The sequence below is a fragment of the Platalea leucorodia genome, assembly GCF_965183815.1.
Source record: "Platalea leucorodia genome assembly, chromosome: 2".
In the NCBI taxonomy this organism is placed as follows: Eukaryota; Metazoa; Chordata; class Aves; order Pelecaniformes; family Threskiornithidae; genus Platalea; species Platalea leucorodia.
In genome coordinates, this window is record NC_138824.1 from 72,780,196 (window position 1) to 72,803,785 (window position 23,590).

A 23,590-nucleotide genomic window follows, 5' to 3' on the forward strand; every position below is an offset into this window, starting at 1 on the left:
TGAGCTCTTGCACTGGAAAGTGGTACTGAGGGTTTGCCTGACAAAATGAACATAACCCAACTTACACGCTGAGGTCAGAATCACTTATCAGAACATTTTCTTTTTCATTTTCTACTCTGGATTGTCTGTCATTTAACTGATTTTGACAAAGATCCAGTCTTATCCTGAAGCAAACTGCAATCACAGAGGGTTCAGAGATACAAAAGAGAGAGAGACAGAAACTGGAAAAAAAAGTGGGAAGAATTGCTACTACAGCTGAAGTGGTATCTTCTGAGGAACACAGGACATTAATCTTACTAGGCTGAGATGCATGCTGCTGCTTACCTATTCTGCCTTGCAGCAATTTTAATAGCCTGCTGGTTTAACCTGCTGAGAAGGTGTAATTAATAAAACTGGCTGGGAAAAAATCCACAAGAAATTTTTCAACTCTTTTTTTTTTTTTTTTTTCCCCAAGCCTGACTTTTTTATTTACTTTGTGAAATCCAAAGTTGAGGACCATTTTTGCCAAAATACCATTGAACAGAAACCTAATATTTCCTTCAGAAAGCTCAACTTTCTTACTTGCTGTCCTACAGTATCTCAGCAGAAGCAGAGTTTTAGAGTGACAGGAGGATGCTGTAGAGCAGATCACGCGGCATCACGGCTTAGGGAATACTCTTGCACTTTGACAGTTTCATACACTGTGTTTTGCCTGTTCAGATAATGAGCAGTGGTTGCTGAACATACTACGTGAGGAAAACAATATTATATTTATCTACTATGTACATTTATCAGGAAGCATATGTAATATTTGCTAATGTTGAGTAATACTCAACAGTTTATGCTGAGCTTATAACTGACAATGAGTTTATACTCATTGTCCCCATGTCTGTCAGGCAGACTGCAAAGAGCGTTACATGAATCCATTTGCTTCAGTTGCATAATTTGCTGGGTTTCATTTCATTATACAGAAATACTAATGTTGTTATGTCAACAGTTCTGATGTAGTGGAGATCTGAATGTTTCAGTGGGCCACATAAAGAATAAGGTATTAATATGAATAATGGGGACAAATTTGCCTTTAATAAGAGGCTTGACCCAAATTGTTTTGAACTGTTGTTTAATTTTCAGATGGCTATTTTTCTTCATATTCAAGCAAATAGAACAAAAATTTGCATTATCTGAAAGAATTTAAAAGAGTATTCCTGCAATATTCCATTCTTTATGCGGCAAAACCTCTGGATTATGCACCTAATGAGTCAGAGACATCAAAATAAAAATCCATTGACACTTTGTCAGAGGAAGAAATAATCAAGGCTCTTTATAACTCACATTTTTTCATTATAAAGATTAATGATTATGCACTGAAATAACACAAATACATTAGAGAAGCCTGTGGCGCTTTAGAAGTACTATTCTTTAAGTCTCTGTCCTGATGCAAAAACAGCCTGTGTTTAGAAAAACAGACAAGTAATTGAGTTATGATTTTTTTTTTTTTTACTGTAACTGCAGTTGAGGAAGAGCTATTTTACATAGGACTTCTTTGTTAAGAGTTTCTACTTGAGTGTTTTCATCTAAATCCCTTTGTCAGGAGCACATTATTCTTAACAAAACAGTATGCAGCAGTTAGTTACCTTTTTTCTTTGAGGTTAGATAAAGATAGAAGGATATAGCCCATTTCTTTGTGTTTTCGTATTTATCAATAACTTCATGAACCTAATTTCTGATAATTATTGTTTATGCAATTTTTTACTACAGCAGCCAGAATTTCAAGTCAAGACCCAAGCCTCATTGCACAGGAGATTATACAGAGTGAAGAAGACAAGCGTGAGTTGTTTGAATTGCTTATATTTAGTATTATGTATATTTAAAGGAAGACCAAGTCAGGATCCTAACGGATGCGTGTGTATAAGGACTAGCTAAAACACCAAGAGATGTTGGTTCCTGACATTTTCATCCAAATGTCCCTTTGAATTTCAACAGTGGAAAAGTAGAAAGACAAAGAATAAACACTGGGGGGAAAAAAGAAAGCCATTTATACATGCAAACATTCCCACATAAAACAGGACAAGCAATGAGAAGGAAGTGCAGTGAAATGGTTTGGCATCAATCCTAATTTGCTAAGATTAGGAAGAATTCTGGAAGCGATAATCCAGGGTAACAAAGAAAAAGCTATGGGTAGAATAAAGTGAAGGTCTGATGTACGTCTTGCTCTTATCCTTTGAGTAGGTTTTTTACTTATGCTAAGGATTGCCCTTAACAGGAAAGAGTCCATGAAGGATGAGGGGAAAGGAAATGCTTCAGAGTGTGGAGGTGTGTTTATATAGAGGCTGTATCCACAGCCGTGCACTGCCAAGACACAGCGCTCTGCTGGTGGAAATGCCTCTTAGTCTTTTTAAATGCATCCTCTTTTCCCAGGGCTGTGCCAGCTAGCTCTTCGCACTCATTCCCCAAACACTGGCATCAGAAGCAGCCACGGTTAAGCTCATCATACTCAGATCAGGATCGTGGGCCATATTCCATCCGTGGAATAACATGTAAATTAAGCTGCCTGTGTAACTACATTTCTTTGTCATATGCACTGTATACAAAGGGAAATCACTATATATAAAGGGGAATCATTATTAGGTAGATACAGGATTTTGTGTACGATGTGCCTTAATTTAAAGATTACTTTGTGGCTGAGGAAAAAAAAATATTTTTAAATAGATGTTAATAATAATTTTTACCATTTTAAAGGGTTAACATTCCATTTACAGATAATAATCACGTACTTCTTGTTACTCACCTTGTGTCATAAATTGCATACAATTTTTTGTTTTCTTCAACTGCATTCCTAAAAAGAGAGAAACAGAGAATATCATTTGCATGCCCTGTGTCCATTGCCAAACCAAAACATCGTTTAGGGCCTTGAACATTTTCAGACCATCATTGTAGAATCTAGGGATGGGAAAAAAAAATCTATAAATTGACTTGTTCAACCCCTGACATGACAAGATTGTAATAATCTTTTGGAAATTGTCTAAGTGGGTTTTTAATTATAGATCCATGACTCTGTTGCCAAGAAATGAGAAAGGAAAAAAATAGTCACTGCTTTTGTGAAAAACACAATGCAACAATATGGTTTCCATAGAGCTATGTGAATAATTTTCAGAAAAGGTTTCTAATTGGTCCAGATGAACCTTATCCAATTCAGTTATTTCATTATTTTTTTAGAAGCCAAACTAAAAAATACATTGACGTCTAATGCAGTGTATTCAATGTAAAATGAAATACTTTATCTCTGATGTTTTGAATACTTTTATGTGTCTTTAAAGACTGAGGTTCACATAAAAAAGGCCTATTGGAAATTTGAAGCTTAAGTCTATATTTCTGAGCTTTTTCAGTTGAAATCCATGTGACTTTGCAGAATACATTTTTCATTTTTTAACTAGAAAAAAGAGATTTTTTCCTGAAAATTTTTGTCAGACTCTTTCAGAACATGTGGGAACAAAGGACTCTTCTGAAATAGTGCTACTGATTTAAAAGAGAGCAAGAGGAGCTGTTGTCTGAAATGTGTCGTCTTTGCTGGAATCAGCAATAAAATATAAGTTTTAGCTAAGTAGTTTCTGAGAAGGCGTGATGAATGTAAGGGGCACTCCATAATAAGTATTGATTTGTATCTTACAATCTGATTTATGTCTCTGTGCATTACTCTACCTGTCTGCTTAGAGAAGTTAAAGAGAAGCAACTAAAAGCATGGGGTAAATGATGGTGAGTTTGAATGCATTAAGCTCCACTTACATGGGAAAGGTAGATCCTGGGGTTTGGTTCCCATTCCTGGAGTGGTTATGCATTTTACATTAAATATGCACTGGCTAAAGGATGTTAACAGCTGAGTATTGTGAATGTCCGACTCCCTTGTGCACTGGGTAGGGAGATGTGGGGCCTCTCTCATGTCTTGGATCCCCTTGAAATAGCCAGCCACCTAAAACAGAACTGGTAGGGCTGGGTAGGGCTCAGGTTAGATGCCACCATCTAGTCCATTTCAGATGCCCTGAGTTACTGGAGACACTGCACAGAGCTGTCAGTTACAACACAGGACCTATGCGATACCCACGCTCTACTGGAGAGGTAACTGGAGTCCAAGGGGGATACCTTGGAGCGCCCCAGTGGCTCAGGATGCTTGCGTATGGGTACTCGGCTGAGGCTCTCAGGTCAGATTCCACCCAAGAGAAGGATCCCCAGCTTTCTATACATTGGCTCCATTAACTGAGTTGACTAGATCTCTGTTGACATAATGGGAGTACCCAGTTCTCATGTAGACCCCGACATCTAATCTTCAGATGAATCCTACTCCAAACTTCACAATATCTTATGTTCTTTTGATAGTTCTAGGCATCAGGATTCACAAGCCACATCATTGCTCTGGATTTAAAGATCTTAGTATTGCATGTCTGCAACCATGCCTGAACATGCTATTTTGTGGTTTGATTGATATTCTCAAGTACAGTTTTGTCTAGTGTCCACACTTCTTAGTTTTTTGGTCCACTGTGACTCAGTGGAGGCTTGGGGTAATTTCTTGAGCTCAGCAAAGGAGAGAGGAGGGGAGGAAGAGCAGAGAAGGGGCATCTGAAGCCTCAACACTGACCCAAATATATCCCCTGATTATAGTCATATATCTCATATCGGTAGAGTCACACAGTCAATATTGAGACGAGAAGATGGCTGGGCTCTTTTCTGAAGCGCGCATGGCCACTTGCTGCAAGGTATTGGACATCTGCAGAGGCTGGATATAGACAGTCAGGGAGCATGCTCAGCCTTCGTCTTCCTCTAGGACTGTGCTCCCAAACATAGACAATGATACCTGAGAGACAGAGTCAGCTCACCCTGTAACCATGACAACTGGCATGTGATTTATAGCAAATTAGCTATGGGTAGAAGAGGGCACCACTTCTAAATGAACATGTACAATATAGATGGAATAAGTGTCTGTCTTCAATCCCCTTACCTAAATATATCCATACCCATAAGATAAAAATAAACTTGCATATACTAACAGTTCCTGTTAATATATTTATTAAAATTTTCAAAAGAGTGAAAAACATCTTGTATAAACACCTTGTGTTTATAACTTTTGACATCCATCAGCAAAAATGCCAATGGCAGGATAGAATTAACTTAGCTTCTTTTTTGGAAGAGAGAGAACAGCAAAGGGAGATCAGGAAAACAATTAGGCAGATGTAACAGGAAAGAATCAATTTTCATCTTTTGAATGTTGAAGTTTCACAATGGGCTTTTATTCAGAGTGATAACACACTCAATTTTTTTCTTCTCTTACAAAAATGTAGACACATCTTGATGTTGAAATTCTCTTATTCAGCAGAGTGGTAAAATCCTTTGGTCTCTGCATTGAAAAATGCCTTCTTGTGAATGATGAGTAAATGGAGTTCATCTCTTACAGAAGTCTCCTACTGCTGCTGCCTGCCTGGCACCAACAGAAGACATGCTTCGGAAAGTATTACAAAAGTAATTCCCCCATCACAAAAGCGCCACATTAAAAGTACTTATATTAAAAGCACTTTGTTGTATATGAATATCATTATATAATTGATTATTCACATTAAAATGCTTTGCATCCTTATCACAACTTTAATAAAAGAACAAAACTGCTTTGAATATTATACATGCACTTGCCTAGAGCCACTATTAAGCAGAAAGGCTTTGTGTGCAGCCAGGCAGTCGTTGATGGTAAATCACATGGAGGACATATGGTTTCAGTATTGCTGCTGGTGGAGTTTTTGCTGCTAGAAAGAGCTAATGTTTTGCATTTAGAACTATTAAAGTAACAAAAATAGTAACTCATCTTTTCCCCCTTTTTTTCTCCCCAGTTGTCTTGAAGGCTCACTCAATATAACACAGGATAAGATACCATGAACAACCCATACTGGTATGTTAGGACTTTCCTGAACTGCAAAATAAGAACTTTGTGTGCTTTTCTAAAGCCTGCACAATTTCTGGATTATACCACGGCTCAGAGTATCTCTGGTTGGGATTCCTCCTTGCTGATGTAAGCATCAGAAATTAAATGTGTAAGTAAGTCTGAATCAGTTACCATAGGCTACTGTAATAATCAGGGCGGGGTGGAGGGGAAGCAAGTCCAAAGACTGAAAGAAACTCCAAACACTGAAAAAGACTAAAATAACATAGATGAATCACTCTCCAGAAGTACCTCATAACTATGAACATAGCCTATACCTAGCTAGATGTCTAACTTTCAGGTATGTATTGCATAAGATAAATATCATCCATGGTGATTTAATGGGAAGGAAGGCTAGATCTGTCTCAGTATATTGAGCATATTGCCCTCCAAAAACTCATCAGACAAAGATGTCTTATATGTCTTTAGGTTGGAGCTCCATGAAGAATATCTCTGCTAATGGAAAGTGGACAGCAAAGAAACAGGTAAGCTGTTAAGCTAGTACTATATTTCTGGAATTGCTAGTCTTTTAACTAAATGTAAGTTAAATTTTAAACATTGATCATCACTTTGTGTCACACATTTAAATCCTACAAGATCATGTAAAAGCAGAAATCAAGTTAAATATCATATTCATTTGAAAATAATCTGTAGGAGAGTGAAATATAATAGCCCTTTCTGGATTAAGGCCAGGACACAAAGCAATGCTAGTGAATCACAGAATGCTTAGCAAGTACTCTTGATGTTATGTATCTAACAAAATGATTCAGCATGAAAATATAGAAACAAAGGCTAATATTTATAGCTTGGAAGATAATGGTAACAATAAGAAAGTGAGATATTTCAGCTTCAGATTCTGAAAGCATCTGAACATGGAATGCCACTATTGAGAAAAAAATACTTTCTTTTTCCACTCTGGAAAGAACTCTGTACACCTCACACAAGCCATTTACAAACAGGAAGAAAAACAAATGTGATGCTAAACTCCTTCTCCACAGGCTTGGAGAATGCACACCTCATTATATCCGAGCCTTTTTCATTTTGAAGTGAAGAAAATACCTTTGTTGGTTGACCCAGCATACACAATAGAGACCAAATCAAGCCTGTACGACATGGCTTTGGTGCAATAACTATTGGTTGTAACAGCTAGATGCAAAACCTCAATGTAAATCTTCCTCTCTGGAACAGCTGCTTCTGGGCTTCTACCTCAAGATTGCTCAGCCCACCTTGCAAACCCTTCCTCCAGAAACTTCAGAAGCAGTGAGGCACCAATGAGTCAATAAAATTCACTTTCCCTTTTCCTAGGAGGTTCAGCCCATGCTAACCAGGTTAGGTATTCAAAGGCATCATTGTCACACAGTGTGATGGCACTAAGGAATTATTTTTAGTACCTAGAAGCCTATCAAGAAAAGTAAGAAAGTACAGACTGAAATGCCAAATGCAAAAATGGGAAACTGTGTTTAAAACTCCCAGGATATTATAGACACAGTTATTGAATTACCATTGTAGATCTGCTGAAACCTTGGTAAGCAGCAGACGATGGAGGTTTCTGCTATAAATATGATTCACATAGCTATCTCTTATTTTTTAAAGTATAAATTAAGTGGATGCAAGCCAAGTTTTCATAAATAATGCCAAAAATGTTTATGTATGAGAAGCTTAAACTACGTGGCTCTAGCTGAAATAAATGTTTCAGTGAACATGATTTTAAACATGATTTATTCAAATGTTATGTTAAGTAAGCATTCAATATGCTTTTATGTAATGCTGATGCCCAAGTTACATGTAATTATGATGACATTATAGCATCCTTGATCTTTCATAACCTCTCCAGAAATTCATTTTTCCCAGCATCAAGCTCCACAAAGAGTATGGAAGTGACAATGTCACATAGTATAAACAGTTACCAGAACAATACTTTTCAGGTCCAATTCTGTGAGGGCTAGCCAGTCTTGAATCCTTTTGACATCAGCCAGAGCTGGGAAGTTTAGCATTGCTCAGAAACATGCCAATGAATTAGTAAGTCTACAAACCCGTTTGTTGGCATTTAAGAGCAAGGTAGGAAGGATGAAGTGAGAATATGTCAAGACGTAGACACCTGTTTACTCACATTTTAAATCACTGATATTCTTGAAGGTGTCTAGTTCTAGTTCAGATCCAATAGGTTCTATGCCATTATTTTAGTCCACGGAATTTCTTTTCTTTTTCTTTTTAGTGCATTCTATTTCCAAATATAAACAATAATAGGCAGAAGGAAAGCTGTCAAAATACACACAACAGCAGTGCATAAATTTGCCATTATCCTTACAGTAAAGATCTCAGGGTCACTGCAGATAGACAGTTCAGTGAAGGTCCCAGCTTCAAGCTCAGCAGAGGTCAAACAGGTAAACAAGTGCTAAGAACAATCAGGGAATTAATAGAACAAAACAGGATCTGTACAGTATTGTAGAAATCTGTGGCCTACCCACATCCTGTAAACTTCATGCAGGTCTCTTCCATCTCAAAGAGCTTGCGAGCTAGATAAAGGTATAGGAAAGAGCTACAGGGATGGTTAGAAGTATAAAATGGCATTGGTAGGAAGAGAGAGACTTAGGCTGAGACTCTTAAGTCTGGAAAGCAGATGAGGGAGGAGAGAGATGATAGATGTATATGAAGTCATAGACTGCCTAAATGATTTTTTGTTAGTGCTCAAACTATAAAGAACAAAGAAGCACTCAGATGATCAGGCGGTTGGTTTAAAGCAAGCAATATGAAGTCCTTTTTCACACAATGTATAATTAAATTGTGGAGCTTCTTGCCAGAGGAAGCTGTGGAGGCCAAAGTTATAAAAGGGCTCAAAAATCCATTAGACAAATGCATGAAAGGAGCTCCATCAACGGCTATTAAAATCAATGTTGCGAATGCACCCTCTGGCTGAGGAAGTCCATAAACCTCAGACTGTTTCAAACTGAAAGGTTATACCTGGGGAAGAATTACTTTCTCTCTATCTCTCTCTCTCTCCTGTTTCTTATGCTCCTCCCAAAGTATGTGCTGCTGCCTGCTGTCAGAGGCAGGACAACTTTGGCTTGACTCAGTATGGGATTTTTTATGTTCAATGCGATCAGAAATACATGTTTCTGGTTTACTGTGACCCAGCACTATAACAATTTTCAGATCTTAAATTGTTCTGTTGTTTTCATTACTATACTCTCCACAAATAAACCACTGATTTTGCTTCTCTTCCTTCAGAGGAGGAAGCACTTGCATACATGCCAGGGTCATAAAAAGTTTGCCAGTGTCCCTTTTAACCCCCGCAAGCAACTGGAGTGCTGTTGTAAAACACATGCTTTTTTTTTCAGAAAGAAAAATTTTCAGATGCCGTTAGTGCTCATAAAATCCTGTAGAAGAAAACTCTTTACACTTTCACAGACCAGAATATATGTTTGATAAGTGTATCCATATTACAAAAGACATGAAATCTACTTCTTGGTACCAGGATTGTGCACCTGTAATGTATATTGGAGTGCATTTCAATTTTGGTGGCAGGAGAAATTATGGCTTAGAACGAAACTTACTCTCTCAGCCTCTTCAATTTCGTTTTATTCTTTTAAGTATTTTTTCATTTTCAGAATGAAAGTTAATAGTCTGAGTAAAATAAAAATTAATTCATGAAGAATAGTTGATGCCACTTCTGAAAGGCTCATGACTGAAAAGACCAGCTCCTCACAGAGGGATTTAGGTTTTCCCTGCAAAGTTACACAAGAGGCAGAAGAGAGCCTTGAGTTCTCAGCCTGGCATGCTAGTGGGCATTGTATATGTTATTCAATGACCTGTGCTGCAAAATGCAGAGGTCACCTTGGCCCAACATTATGACAGTTTTGAATCAAAGTAGGTCTCGCTAACATGCTCTGTGCTGAACTCAGTGCTGGGGCGTAATAGCCATGCCAATCAGCACATCTATTTGACAGGGCCCGTTAGGTACCCCTCAGGTACTTTTGCTGCAAAAATTTAAGGTGCCCTTGGTCTCCAAAGAAGTTAGGGTTTCTGTGGATCATTCCTTGGATTTTGTAGGCACCCACAGAAAACAAGAAGATACTTTCTTTTGTTTTGTTTAAAAAATAATATTCTAAAAAAAAAAAACCAGGAGAGAAGGCATTTCCACAAAACACTCAAGTATTTGAGTTATTTGAAAAAATATCATGAGGAAGAATAATTTCTTGATCCATTCTAAATTGTATATATTATTATACACAAATACATAAAAGAGGGCTAGGAATCCCCCTGACACACACACTCCCCAACTGCCTACTTGTACAGACAAAACTAGTCTCCAAATTGTGCATGGAAAAACAATTTTAAGATGATGAAAATATGTATGATCAGATGAAATAATCACCTCAGTATGTACATGGTAATACTTTCTCATGGGTTGCTACTGCTTTGTAAGTACAGATCAAAATAATTATTCTAAGTGATCTTTAAGCTCTTTTGGTTGTTTAGATAGGAAGTCTTTATAAATTCAAAGGCTGTCAGCCTGCAGTGTGTCAGGAAACTTGAATTTAAGAGCCCAGCCCTAACATTTACATTCCTAGGTTATGTTTCAGGGTTGGTTGTAGATGTTAAGAATATTGCCTTTGGGACCTTTAAGTGCATTATATCATAGCCTCAAGCTGTACTTTCTTTTATCCACAACTCTTCTTTAAACATCAGAAGTTTTGGTTTAAAAGAGAAACAAGCTGGTAGCAGAGCATATGCATCTCTGCATTTTCCCTACTTCACGTCAAGTCTGAGAGTGAGAGAACTGCAAAGTGTACTTAAGTAGTCATGGCAGTCTACGAAAAATTGGAAATGTTCTATGAGTTGGAAAACATGGAAATGTTCTTTGCTTTAAAAATGAATCAGGAGAACTAACACCATTTTTATTTTACAGGTTTTTGAGATGTGAATATGTACACTTAAACTGTCCTGAATATACTGGGACGTCCCACCGTCTGTTGCAGTAGTGCTTTATTCTAATTCAGTGTTTTTAATAGGGCTCGGTGGAACTTTGGGAGCTAAAACTTTTCTTTTTTTTTAATGCAAAATGAACACCCAGTGACACTGGAATACTCTCAGCTCTCCTCTTGACTTTGCTAAAAAAGAAAACATTGAGTTTTTAAGACTGAAATGGTTTAGATATTTTTATTCAAGTGATATTTCAAAATTCCCTCCACCTTTATTTTAACACACTGTGAAGTACTTAAGTCTGAAAAAAGACTGCTGAAATCCAAAGCACACGTTTCAACACCTCAGCTTATCAAGAATTTTATAAACAGTTTTGGATAAGCCTGAAATACTTTTCTATCACCAGTAAAAAAAAAAAAAAAAAAAAAAAAAATCTTTTCATACTCCTTTATTTATTCATATTCATTCAGTGTTTATTCATCCACTAGAATCTCCAAATTGCCTGGCTTTGTTCGTCATCATCTTTATAAATTGTGCTATGCATGCAAACTGTCTAAAAGGCTCTAATATAATTTTTAACTATATTTTGTGGTTTTCTTTCAAAGTTCTCAAATGTTATGTATACATATATTATTAGACAATGTAAAATTGAGGTATCTGAAACCTCAGAGAAGAGAGTAGTTATTCATCTCCATTTAAAAATCCCACTTGAGGAATATGGGACAAACACCATGGAATTAAATCATTTATCAATGTCATGCCGTGAGTCCTGGTTATAAGGTTTCCCTGGCAGGTAGGGAAGAGAATGTTAGTCTCCTAATACCCAATACTTTGTTGTAACTTCTAGGAAGCGTAAGTGCTATTTTCCCCTATTGAAAGCAGCTCTACGTGCAATGGTGCTTTAGACAAAATAAATCAGTTAGACATCCATTTTACAGTATTTCAGACATCCTAATACCCTTCATTTTGGCATGCATAACTCTTATTTATAGATTTATTATATATGATTAAATATAGATTAACTTTTAACTCTAAACTGCAGATTGCTGGAACTTAGGAGTTACGGGGGAGTTGACTACCCGCTGAACGTTGGGTGCCAGGAAATGCAATTTTGGCCCTTGAGCAAATGAGATACTGAGTCCTCTATCACCAGGAAGTTTCTCATTACTCCCAAGCTACCTCCTTTTTTTTTTTTTCCTTTCACCCTCCCCAGCCCCTTGAAATTTCGAAAAGTGGACCCCAGGCAGAGTGGGAACTCCGACAGAGACCCAGAGCAGACTGGGACCACGGTGGGAGGGACTGTGAGGCTGGACCCCTCTCACAGCCTTCTCAGCCCTTCATTGCTGCTAAGCACAAGGGAACTGCCCTCTCTTTTGGTGGCTCTGTAAGTACTTGCCCTCTTCTTACTCAGTTTCTGTAAGTTTCTATGAGGAATCTCTGAACAGGATATTTTGGTCTGATCCATTCTTATGTGCTTATAACTGTACAGGGATTTGCCATTTCACTAGGTGTCTGTACATTTAGCAGCAGTTTTAAATCTTAACAGAATCTCTCAGCAGAAATGTCTATAACGAAAATAAGCTATAGTTCACTGAACTTTAGAACCCATTTCCTTTTTGCTGTAGAAATCAACATCATATTATGCTTTACACATTTTCTTGCTTTTCATTCAATGCATACAATCTAATAACTTTCAGAAAGTTTAAAACCTCATTCTTTAAAACAGTAGCAAATTGAACAAAACACATACTTTGTCAACCTTTATTCCCTCCTTAATACGATCCCTTCAGTATGAAATGAAATTGCTACAAGTCCACTGTAATTGATGCTAGACTGAAAGAGGAACCGATGAAGCTGACAGCTTCTACGTTTCAATGTGGTATGTTCTGGTGTCTTTTCCAGTTTCCCTCCTGGAGAGATTAATCTAGCTCGTGTAACATAAATCATTTTTTAAAATCATATTTCTTTCTAATCTGTTTTCATTGACACTGATGCATACAATCCACTTAGAACAATAATTAAAAAGCAATAATCCTTAGAAAAAGAACACATCGTTCTGAGTAAGAACTTACTCTTTCTTTTTCTGCTAAATTAAGGGGATTATATGAAACTATGGGCCAGATTGTGCCTCACACAAACATGCCTACTCTGGAGGTTATGGCAAGCTGCACAGCCCGCTGGGAGCTCTGGAGCTCCATCAGGCACAGCAGACATGTGCCAGATGCTGTACCTTCTCAGGCCTACCACGTGCCCTCTTCTGGGGGTTTGTCCAGGGTAGAAGATGGATAGCTTTTATTTTCCCATCTTCGAGGATGGTCGATCGATAGAATGGGAGTGCAATGCAGACGCAGCCCTCAGTAAAATGCACGACTGCCTTGGAAGAGCGTGCGAGCATACACACAGGTATGCGTGTGCCCCCACACGCGTGCACACACCTCACGTGTTGTAGTCACCTTCCTTGTGCCAAGGGCCGGCTAGCATTACATCAACCTTTCCTTTAGGAAGTATCTCTTATGGATGCTTACGAATGAATAAAAGTGCTTGAGATTCCCATCAGCTTTAAACTGTGACAAAACCAGAGTGTTTAGGGCTTTATCCACATGAGGGTGGCACCATTTTTAAATTTGATGTGACTTCATCTGTTGATAGTCAAAGAACATCCCAGATTAAACTGAGAAGTGTCCTTAATACTGCCTCCCTAAGCTCAGAAAGCTGTGAGCCTGCGTAATGCCATGGGGTGCACTGTCGAATCTGGGGGCACACCAGGCCCCAAATCTTCTCTTCTTGTTCTCTAAAAAGTATTAAATGCCAGGACATGAATTCTGTGCTGCATCCAGCCTCTGAGCTGCTGCTTAGCCCTGAACTGCTGCCTAACACTTCTGTAATTAGAAGGGTGCTTAGGTATGAAGATACAGAAAACTCAGGCAAGGAGGAAGGGAACTGCTTGAGCACTCTGGCCGTTCCTGCATAGGGAGCTGGGATGAGAGAGGGTAGGGAGCTAGTGATATTCCAAGTGAAAGAGAATTTGGTGCAAGTCTCTATTTCATCTGTGCATCTCAGAGAGATAAAAGGGGCCAAAAAAATCTGCGTAAGTCCAGACTTCAGGAGAGCCAACATGGAGGAGACTGCATGATGGCTTAGCATGGGTACAAGAGCCATTTTGCCAATGAATTCAATGGATGGACAAATTTACTTTGTTTCTCCTTTGGAAAGAACCCCACCATACTGTGGTACTGGATAGCAGCATCTACCAACTACCGTAAATAAGTAGGTTAACCTGAGCTGTGGGGAACCCCAGTGGTCTTTGAAGACTCTCATGTACCATCTGATATGGAAGCTGGGTCATTTTCCTTACAATTAGATAACAGGAAAACTTCATAACATGGGCAGCATAGGATATTCTAGGGTTTTTATTTCATATATTCATTAGCAGAAGTCAGAAGATTTTACCAAGAACAGCGTTTATCTATCATGTAAGACAGACAATTTAAATTTTGTGCCCTATCAAACCACACAGCTATCCTTGTTAATATTTCCTTCCTATCACTGAGAAAGACTTGACCACATCACAGGGTGCTCTGAGGATTAATCCATTTGTTCTTATAAGGTGCTTATCTATTTCCATGGGTAGATGTGCACAGTTTACACCTGAGTTTGCTTTTTTCCCTCTCCTACTAATCTGCTCTACTAGCTAGCTATGTACTGCTACTATTAAAGGACATTTAGTTCATTATAACTGACATTTTCATTAGAAGGGTCTTAAATAGGGAGTGGATAATTCAATTTTCAGCTAAGAAAAATAATAATAAGTAAATAATGCTGAAGCCATCTTCTTGTTCTTCCCTAATGGAGGTTAATCATTACTCTTTTAGCCACTGGGGAAACAGATGCAAGGAAAGATTGGGGGGAAAATAATAATAAAAAAGACTGAAATGAAATTACCCACATTAACAAAGTTACCAATATCATGTGGTGTCTACATGCAATAGAGAGAATGGCAGGGAAGGCTTTAATTTTTTCTGTAGGCATCTGAAGGCCTAAGAGCCATGTAGTAGCAGCCATATCTATTAATTTTTTTAAAAGACAGGAAATCTTCTGAATGATTCAGGCCCTTTGTATAACATGGAGCATTGCTCAGGTTTCCATACTATCACCTGAGTCTGGCCTTGCAAACATGCTCAACTCTCTCCGTGCATCTCAACAAAAACACTTACATAGCAAAACATACAGCATGACCTCCTTCCCACATTAAATTCTTGTCTTTAAAACGTAAACCTGTGTGCCGTCATAGCTTGGTTAAATAAGCCACAATTGCATAGTTGCTGCTTGCCGCCACAGATTTTGTTGAGTTTAGGCATCATTCTTATTGTAATCTCACTTGCGGTGCTGGCTCACAGCTCTACATTACATACAACAGGTCCTGGCATGGCGGTAGATGGTACATTCTCCCTCCATTCCGGTTTTCCCCTGGTCTCATTGTGACCTTTTCAAAGTACATTCTGTGATATGAAAGATGACAGTGATCTCTCCTTCCCCTTAATCTCTTTCCCTGACACCAAGAAACAGACATCAGTGTTTCAAATTGGTTTTGATTACAAGCATCAGGGTGCTATTCCAGGAAGACGAGAGTTTTACGTTTAACTCCAAGTACAGCCAGGTTACAATCATTCTGATATATTCTAGCACTGAATTCTTTATATTTAGCATGGTCCCTGCTGAAATTCTGCTTGTTGCAATTATGTTCATCTCCTACCACTCAATAGTAGCGTTATTTCAGTGGCCACAGTTTTTGCGGGAGATCATAGGAGGAGACTTCTTCCAGTGAGCATCATCAGTGGTTAAAGAAAAAGGACATTTTCGACCGGCCTCTCTTTCATGGGGGAGCCTACATGAAATCTCACATTCAGATAACCACATTCTAGTTACTTGGCTATATTTTCTAATAGCTGGGTGTCTCAAAGATGTAGACCTAGCCAATAGGAAAAACTAAGCAAAAGATACTAAAAGAAATTTAGGCCATCGAATTCTGTCAGACAACAATGCAAAGGGTGACGTACTTCGGGCAAACTTTTACTGAGCAGCAAGGCTGCCGTGTTCACAACAAGCTAAAGATTTCTTCACTGAAATCTCTTTTACAGTCATTCTTTTATATGCAAACTATTTTTAAAATGTTTTCAATGTGAGACAGCAGATGTTTAATTCATAAGTGACTAGAGGTAACAGCCATCCCTGACAAAAATTCTGTGCCTATTGTTTGTATCCTGCTCATAGCCAGTAGCACTGTTTGTAAAGTGAAAAGTAAAAACCTGACGGACAGAGTGTTGCAAACATTTTTCTACTGAGTTAATCACTGCAATAACTTTGCATGTGGGTTCAGTTATGATGAATTCACATGCCCAGAATGAATCATGTGTGTAGTTACTAAGATCGGGGTCTAAAAAGAGACATTTGTGGAAGTAGTTTGCTCCAAAATATTTGCTCATGAAGGTTCTCAATATAAGTAGCAAGAAGAAATACTTTTAAGATATATTTTTAAAATATCCCTTGAGGTCATATATTGCTTTCTTTTGTGCAGCATATTCTTTTTATCTCAAGTAGACCTCACATGTCACAGATAAGAATATCAAGTAAATGTCTAGAAATGTGTAGAGTCAGAATACAATAAAACATGCTCCTTTATTAGACACATTAAAAGGCTGTAAGTATTATGCAGTGGATGATTCCCTTTTATGGCAAGACTACTTCAAATATCACGATTCTAATTCAATGTATCCTAATTTTAAATCTAGCATCACCAAACTGGGTGGAGATTAGACCAACAAATCTGGCATATTCTGTCTTGGCAGAGTTTAGATCTCCTTACGTATAGAAAAGTAGCATGACTCCAACTCTACTCAAATGAGCCCCGCCAGGGGACTGCTGCACTGACACATCGTACACACAAATACAAAATTGGGAATGACAATACAGATCTCTGAACAACGTAATTGTAAAGGGACATTTGGCAGCTTGTTTTGTGGATTGCGCATGCTTTTCACAGATGTGATTGCAATGGTCTAATAAGCAGTTAAATCGCAGGATAAACATGCTCAGATTACTCTAATAAAGTTTGAAGTGAAGTGTTGGCATAGACCACTGTGTACGGTGGTCTTCATTGTTTTCCTTGATATTTTCAATAGCAAAATCTGTTTGTCAAAACAGGAGCCCTTTGGGGGGATTTTATTTGTATACAAAAGAGAAAGCCACAGTGTGAACAAATTGAACAGGTTGCCTATGCTGCAACTAATATGAGAAGCCAGAAAACTGCAATATAAGAATGGGAATGTGATGGTGTGATCAGAACAGACATTAAAAAAAAGAAAGCAGATTTGTTCTTCCTGGTTTTCTGACAGAAATAATTGCACATGAAGAATGAACACATGTGCACAGTGAAAATGCTATTTCTGAGTAAAGCTCTTATGGCAGGGTGCAAGTTACAGACCTAATCATGTGCCTGCGCAGAAGACAATTGCCTTAGAAGAACATCATGATGGTTGCCAAAATCAAGTGCTTTAAAGTTGGAGAACACTAAAGCGTAAATGGACAAAAAAATCCTAATTGTGCTTTCCTGTAAATCAGTATTAAGATTTTTCTTGAAATGTGTCTTTGCCTCCCCTTTTTTTCCCCCGAAGAACCCTTTATCATTCATTACACAGGATAAGTAGGTACTGATTACACAATACCTACTGAATAAGCAGCTACTTAGAAAAGTAATCTTCACCAGCCAGTTAGCAGTGCCTTATTTACTGCATACCCAAAGCCTGCAGTAAATACAGAATTATTCATTTTTTCATGGTCTTTTCTGGGCCACTCATCACTGTAGTATTTGCATGCCTCAAGAACACAGATGAATTCATTGCTGCCGAAAGATAGAAGACCATTATTATTATTCCCATTTTACAGCTGAAGAGATAGGGACTTGCCTGGAGCTACACAGTGAATTAGTGGCAGAGCAAGGATTAAAATTCATGGCTTGCAACCCTGTGCACTGGAGACCGCACTGCCTTGCAGTCAGGTGCTGAGAAACCTCACCGACTTCATCTACCACTGCAAGTGCTCTATAAGCCTTGGGCAGCCCATGTTGGTCATCCATAAAAGAAGACACACAGTTAATAGTCCACTGCCAGAATATTGGGTTTATCGTCACATTCAGAGACTAATACTTGAGTCCAGTGTTTACAAAAGGGTCTTGAACCTGGTTCACCCATACCTGGGTGAATGCCTGAGCTACTGGGATGCTGGTGGTTCCAGGGTGAGTAATGTACTTGTCCGTGGTGTAGGTGCTGGAACTCAAAAAGCGGTGATAAAAGCATCGTAATCTGATTTCAACAAAATGGTACTTTATGATGAAACACATTTAGAGTAGAAAACTAACTGACAGGCTTAAGGTCTCTTCTCTTGGATTATTCACCTGAAGCTCATTCCCTCCTGCTGTCTTGAGCACACCCAGGATTCTGCCCCAGCCCTCTTCACACAAAAAGCATCTGATTAACATTTGATGGCTCTTGTTTTGTTCTTTTTAGTAAACTGGGAAAACACCAGTAGATCAAACTGCAACCATTCCAGCAGTTATATTTTATTTAAGTCACTTTTTTGTCTTTGAAGCTATCCTTTTTGATCATCTTCTGTGCACCTGAGATGCTATGTTCATTGACCGTTCCCACTCTTTGGCTGGTAAAATTAACATGGGTGTTAGCTCCCAGGATCCACAAGTGATACTGTTTAGACAAGCAGGTAAAGTATACAGCCCTAAATTTGAAACTAATCCACCAGGCTTCAGTAGCTGAAGGTGAAAGGTATGATGATAAACCCAGCTCATCTTACTTATGCAAGTAATGCTGTTTCTCCAAAATTTGCAGCCAATGGAGTTGATATGGACTTTAAAGAAGGACCAGACACAAGGAGTGTGCAGCCTGGGGACCTGGACAGAGTGCGCCGTGCTGTCCCTCCAGTCCATGTGCCTGTTTAGTTCCTTCAAAATCTACAGCACAGGTAGTCAAGGAAAACACTCTGCACCCAGGACTGAACTTGGATCTGCTACATCCTAAATATGCAGCTTGGAAGTAGGGTGCTTCCCTTCCCTCCAGGCAAAGGTTTCCTTGGCCAGGGCTGGCGCACAGGTATTCATCTCCACTGATAGCTGACCCACTCAATCAATTCTGTAAAACTGGAACAGTGTATGAGGAGAGAACAAGGAAAATCCATTCAAAGTTCCCTATATCCAAAAAGATAATGGCTGCCCATAGCAAAGAGTTAATCTGGGTTTCTCACAGCCAAAGGCAGTATCCAAAGCATGGGTTGTATCATGACTCCTCACAGCTGTTCTTAACTCTTTCTGCAGCTATATCCTCCTCTTCCATCCTACTGACTTTTTTAGAAATATTAAAACTAAATTGCTCAATATCGCTAGTGTTTTACCCTACTTTTTTTTCATTGACTAATACAAATTGCCAAATTTTAGCCTGCTCTGCAGTTGTTTTGTGAGTAAGCCACCTACATTTTTCATTGGATAAATTACTTACCAAAAGGAAAAAAAAAAGCCCCTACTTAATAAATAGTTGTGCCAAATCTCATTCTTCAGATTTAAACAAACTGTCATTGACTGAATCATAATTACTGGGTCACACTCGAGGCATAACCTCAGCTGATGTATGGGCATAGTTCTGCTGCCCTTCGCTTACCCAATTTATGCTACATGAAGATCTGACTTATTGACTGATATACATAATATATGTTATTATTTTTATCTTTCTGAATTCTACTGCACTGGGACTGGCAAAATATTTTCACACAAAGCTGTAGGACTGACATCACCTGCATTGGTGTGGTATATTATAATGCTTGCTGTAGTTCAATCATTAATATTTAATATTCCGTAGTGTTATCTATAGATCATTGTGAAACCTCCATCAACATCTTTTCCAAAACAGGGCATTTTCAGGTTATTTCCTTTTTCTTTTTCTTTTTTTTTTTAGCAGCTCTGTCCAATTTCTGTAAATGTTAATTCTAGATGGAACAATTTAAAAACTCATTTTTCTTGAAATTTTGTTAATTATAGCACTTGAATCTATATAACAGAAGTCCCATTTAATGGGATTTGGAACTGCCGAGAACATTTATTCCCACCTAACCCTTGCCAATAAATTCAGCCTGAAAAGCAGTATATTGCAAATCCTAAAATAAATGTAAGTTGTGTCTACAGCTTTCCAAATGGTATTTTTTGTAGCAGCAGCTGATTATTATAATGAATCATTACAGGGTGACTTGAAAGCATTTGTAAAATTTTACAAAAGTGGAAACAAATATTTGTTGGTATCTTTGACAGTTACCTGTGTTGATCAGAAACAGAAATAATGAGTTCTGTCAATATGCCCAGCGCACATGTAAACAACACAGAGAAATGCAGTAAATATGGAAACTATAGCAGCCAAAAAAGACCTGAGTTCATTGTAACAACTTCAAACGTGTTAATCCAATCTTATCTTAGCATTTACATAGCCAAAACCCAGTTGACAGGTAGACTTGATATGTACATACATGTATCAATAGGCATAAATATTTATAGCATATAACCTAAATATGAGAGAGATATATACATACATATGTATGTATACTAAAATTCAGAGATGTACTGTCAAATGGATTTTGGTACCTCTTGTCTGTAACCAATTTCTAAACTTCAAATACTCTGTCCTCTTAATACATCATTAAGTACATTAGGTTACTGTAGTCCGATATTGTCTATGGGTACAGTCACCTTCCATCTATTATGAATATTTGAATGTATACTTAATGAAGAATTTATCAACATCAATTCTTCCATCTTAGTTCAATGAATTTCTGTGTTGTTCCTTCTGAGATTTGTTCTCTCCTTCCTGTTATGAAGGAATTACATATACGGTAGCAGATGCATAAAGCCTTGAATATTGATGCAGAACTTGTATGCTCTCGTTTAAACCTGATTAATCTTTCTTTATGAATCATATGTATGAAACTGAATCATTGTGGTTATTCTCCACAAAGTGCTTTCTTACTTAGGTGCTTCAGAACACAGGGTAGGTTGTTTTTTTGCTCAGCTGTATCATTAAAGGTGTGCTCTGTCCTCACAAGGAGCACACCATGCAGTGTCGTACTTACTTATAGAGAAGATGCACCCAAATCACCAGACTGGAGGACTAAGGCCTTAAAGATCATATGACCCATTATTTTTCGAATATAGATATAACTGCTAATCTAGCTAGCTAAAATACTAACCAGTAAATGTAGCCTTTTTGAAGAAATTAACTAAAGGTATTGTATATATGATAGGATCATAAATTTCCAGTTTAGAGGTTTTCTGAGTTGGTGCTCACTTGTGTGCAATAAAAAACCCCTAAGTTTACACAGAAAACTGTAACATTTTATATGTAAGCATGTATCATCAGTGTTTAACATAGAATAATCTACTTGAACACATTACTTACAACTATCTTATGTGTTCAGAGAACACATGCATCCTTTACATTATTATTTCTTTCTATGCAGAAGTATGGTTTGTATATTTCATGTTGAAAAGTTAAATTCTGGAGAACTGGAAGATCCCCAGGCAATTGCCTGGGAATGTCAGGATACAATGACTGCCACCGCTGAGTAAACACACAGACTGAGAAGACAAAATGTGCTTCTCTTTGCTCCATATACATCTAACATTGGCTTTTGAATACATCTGCTTCTCACTGGGCCTGCTAAGAAGCTTAAGTACATCTATTTGCACTGTCATTCACATACTATTAGCACAATTTTTATGGTTGCAAAGCAGGGAACCTGTAATCGGTTCAGCTCAGAGATGGGCAATATGTGAACTTCACATCTGTATCCACTATGTCCATATAGGTACATGAAATCAATTTGTTAATTTGGCCCAGGACGTCAAATCTAAGAGATCTTCGGGTTATAAACGTTGATTGGGTGACACCCATATTTCAAATCTCCTTCCACTTGGAATGCCAATCTTACTAGTCCACAATCTGATTTCTGCTAAAAACACTGTGCCAACAAGAGAAGAAACCAGGGGCAGATCCAAGGTGAGAGAACAGCAGGCACTTGTTTTTGAGATATAACACTCACGGAGGAGGTGACTTGCTGCAGAGTTCATGGAGTTCAGAAAAAAACAGCCTGTATTTTCACAAAGCAGAAGGAAAGCAAAACAGAAAGTCACAGTTTATACTGCTATGGAAATTTGTGGACTGTGTGGTGGAGGAGGGACTGCTGCTAGGTAGCCCCTTCTGTCCCCCTGAGTCTAAGACCATGAACTAGCAGTTCAGGACGTGTTGCAAATCCCTTTGGCTTTCATAGTTTGTATCTCAAGGGCAGATTTCAGTAGACTCTGCAGGAACAGGGAGAAGATTTCACACCTGAACCTTGCAAGAATGTGAATAAAACCTAAATTCTTCCATGGGAAAAACATCTGTGAGCAGGTTTGGCCCCATGCTCTGACTTTGCATTGCTGTCCACTGGTGTAAAGGAAATTCTCTCTTTTCCGGGGCAGAGGAGAAAAGGGTTATCTCACTGGCAAGCTGAACTGATATGAGTGAACTATCAAAACCCGCCTGTGCTCAATGTTTCCATGCAAAACCACTGCAAGGGCAGTGCCAGGCCTGAACCCCAGCGTTGGCCCTGGCCCCGCGCTCCTCAGCGACCAGCTCCAGGCTTTCAACTCACCTCAGCCACACAGGTGGAATTTAACTGTGCAAATCTGGACGAGCTGGGTTAGCCTGTGGGGAGGACAGGATCCATAAGGGCGAAGGGAATTTTAAGGAGTCAGACAACATGGCGGGTTTGGGGAAAAAGATGGAGTGCCTTTATGTGCCTTTATGCAGAGAGGCAGGGACATTGTTGTAAGTAACAGACAATGTTTGCTTCAATGCTCTAATCCAAGGATTTAAAACCTTACACTAGACTGAAAAATGCTGAAAGTGTTCTCCACACCTTCGGGGGGATACTAGGTACCGTTTCCCTGGTCTAATGGGGCAAAGTGTCTAATACAGATCCAAACTCATTTAAATTTCCTGCCAGCCACTTTTGAGAAATAGGGCTGCCAGCACCCGAGGCTCTCATCTCAGAGTAGGGACCGCTGTAAGGTGCCTAGAGTGGTTTCTAGAAACACTGTGAAGCTTAGGGCATGCTATAAATCCATGACAGCAGTGTTCAGGCATACCCTCAATGTTCGCTCAGCTGTTAGTCCACTATGTGGAAATGAACTGAAGCATAGGTTGCCCATAACAGAGAGGATAAACTGCCAAACAGAAAATGTAGCCTTTCATTCATTTCTAAACTGAATGTGTGCAGAAAGCAACCTGCTCAGGATTAGCTTCGGATGAAGTTTTTAGACCTTTGAACCTGCAGATTTGGGAATCGCAACAAATGGCACGCAGAAGCATCAGTGTCGCTTGCTAAAGCTGTCGCTTTTCACAAGCAGCTGGAATTTTGCTGGGACGGGGAAGGCGGTCGCCTGCCTCTCTCTCCCAGTGGCACCACTGATGTATTCGGTGTCACGCAACAAGGGACCAGCTCTGTCTCTGAGCAATCCTTCCCAACGTTACTCTGCCCCCGGCCGCCTTTCACAAAGCTCCATTAAGTAGCTCTCTATTGCCGCCGGGATGCACAAAAAACCCCACCAAAACACCAGGTCCTAAAAGCAGTTCTGTCTGC

At 38.7% G+C, this 23,590-nt stretch overlaps 1 protein-coding gene across 1 annotated transcript in view; it reads right to left on the reverse strand.

The window, feature by feature from the left end:
- The window catches only part of GABRB3 (gamma-aminobutyric acid type A receptor subunit beta3), a gene marked incomplete at both ends in the record, with an annotated part of 193,845 nt that overhangs the window by 116,149 nt on the left and 54,106 nt on the right, over positions 1 to 23,590 (reverse strand). Inside the window, one exon of the mRNA XM_082330611.1 lies at positions 2,768 to 2,815. Within this exon, the coding sequence (XP_082186737.1) occupies positions 2,768 to 2,815 (48 nt within the window). The remainder of the gene's footprint in view (positions 1 to 2,767; positions 2,816 to 23,590) is intronic.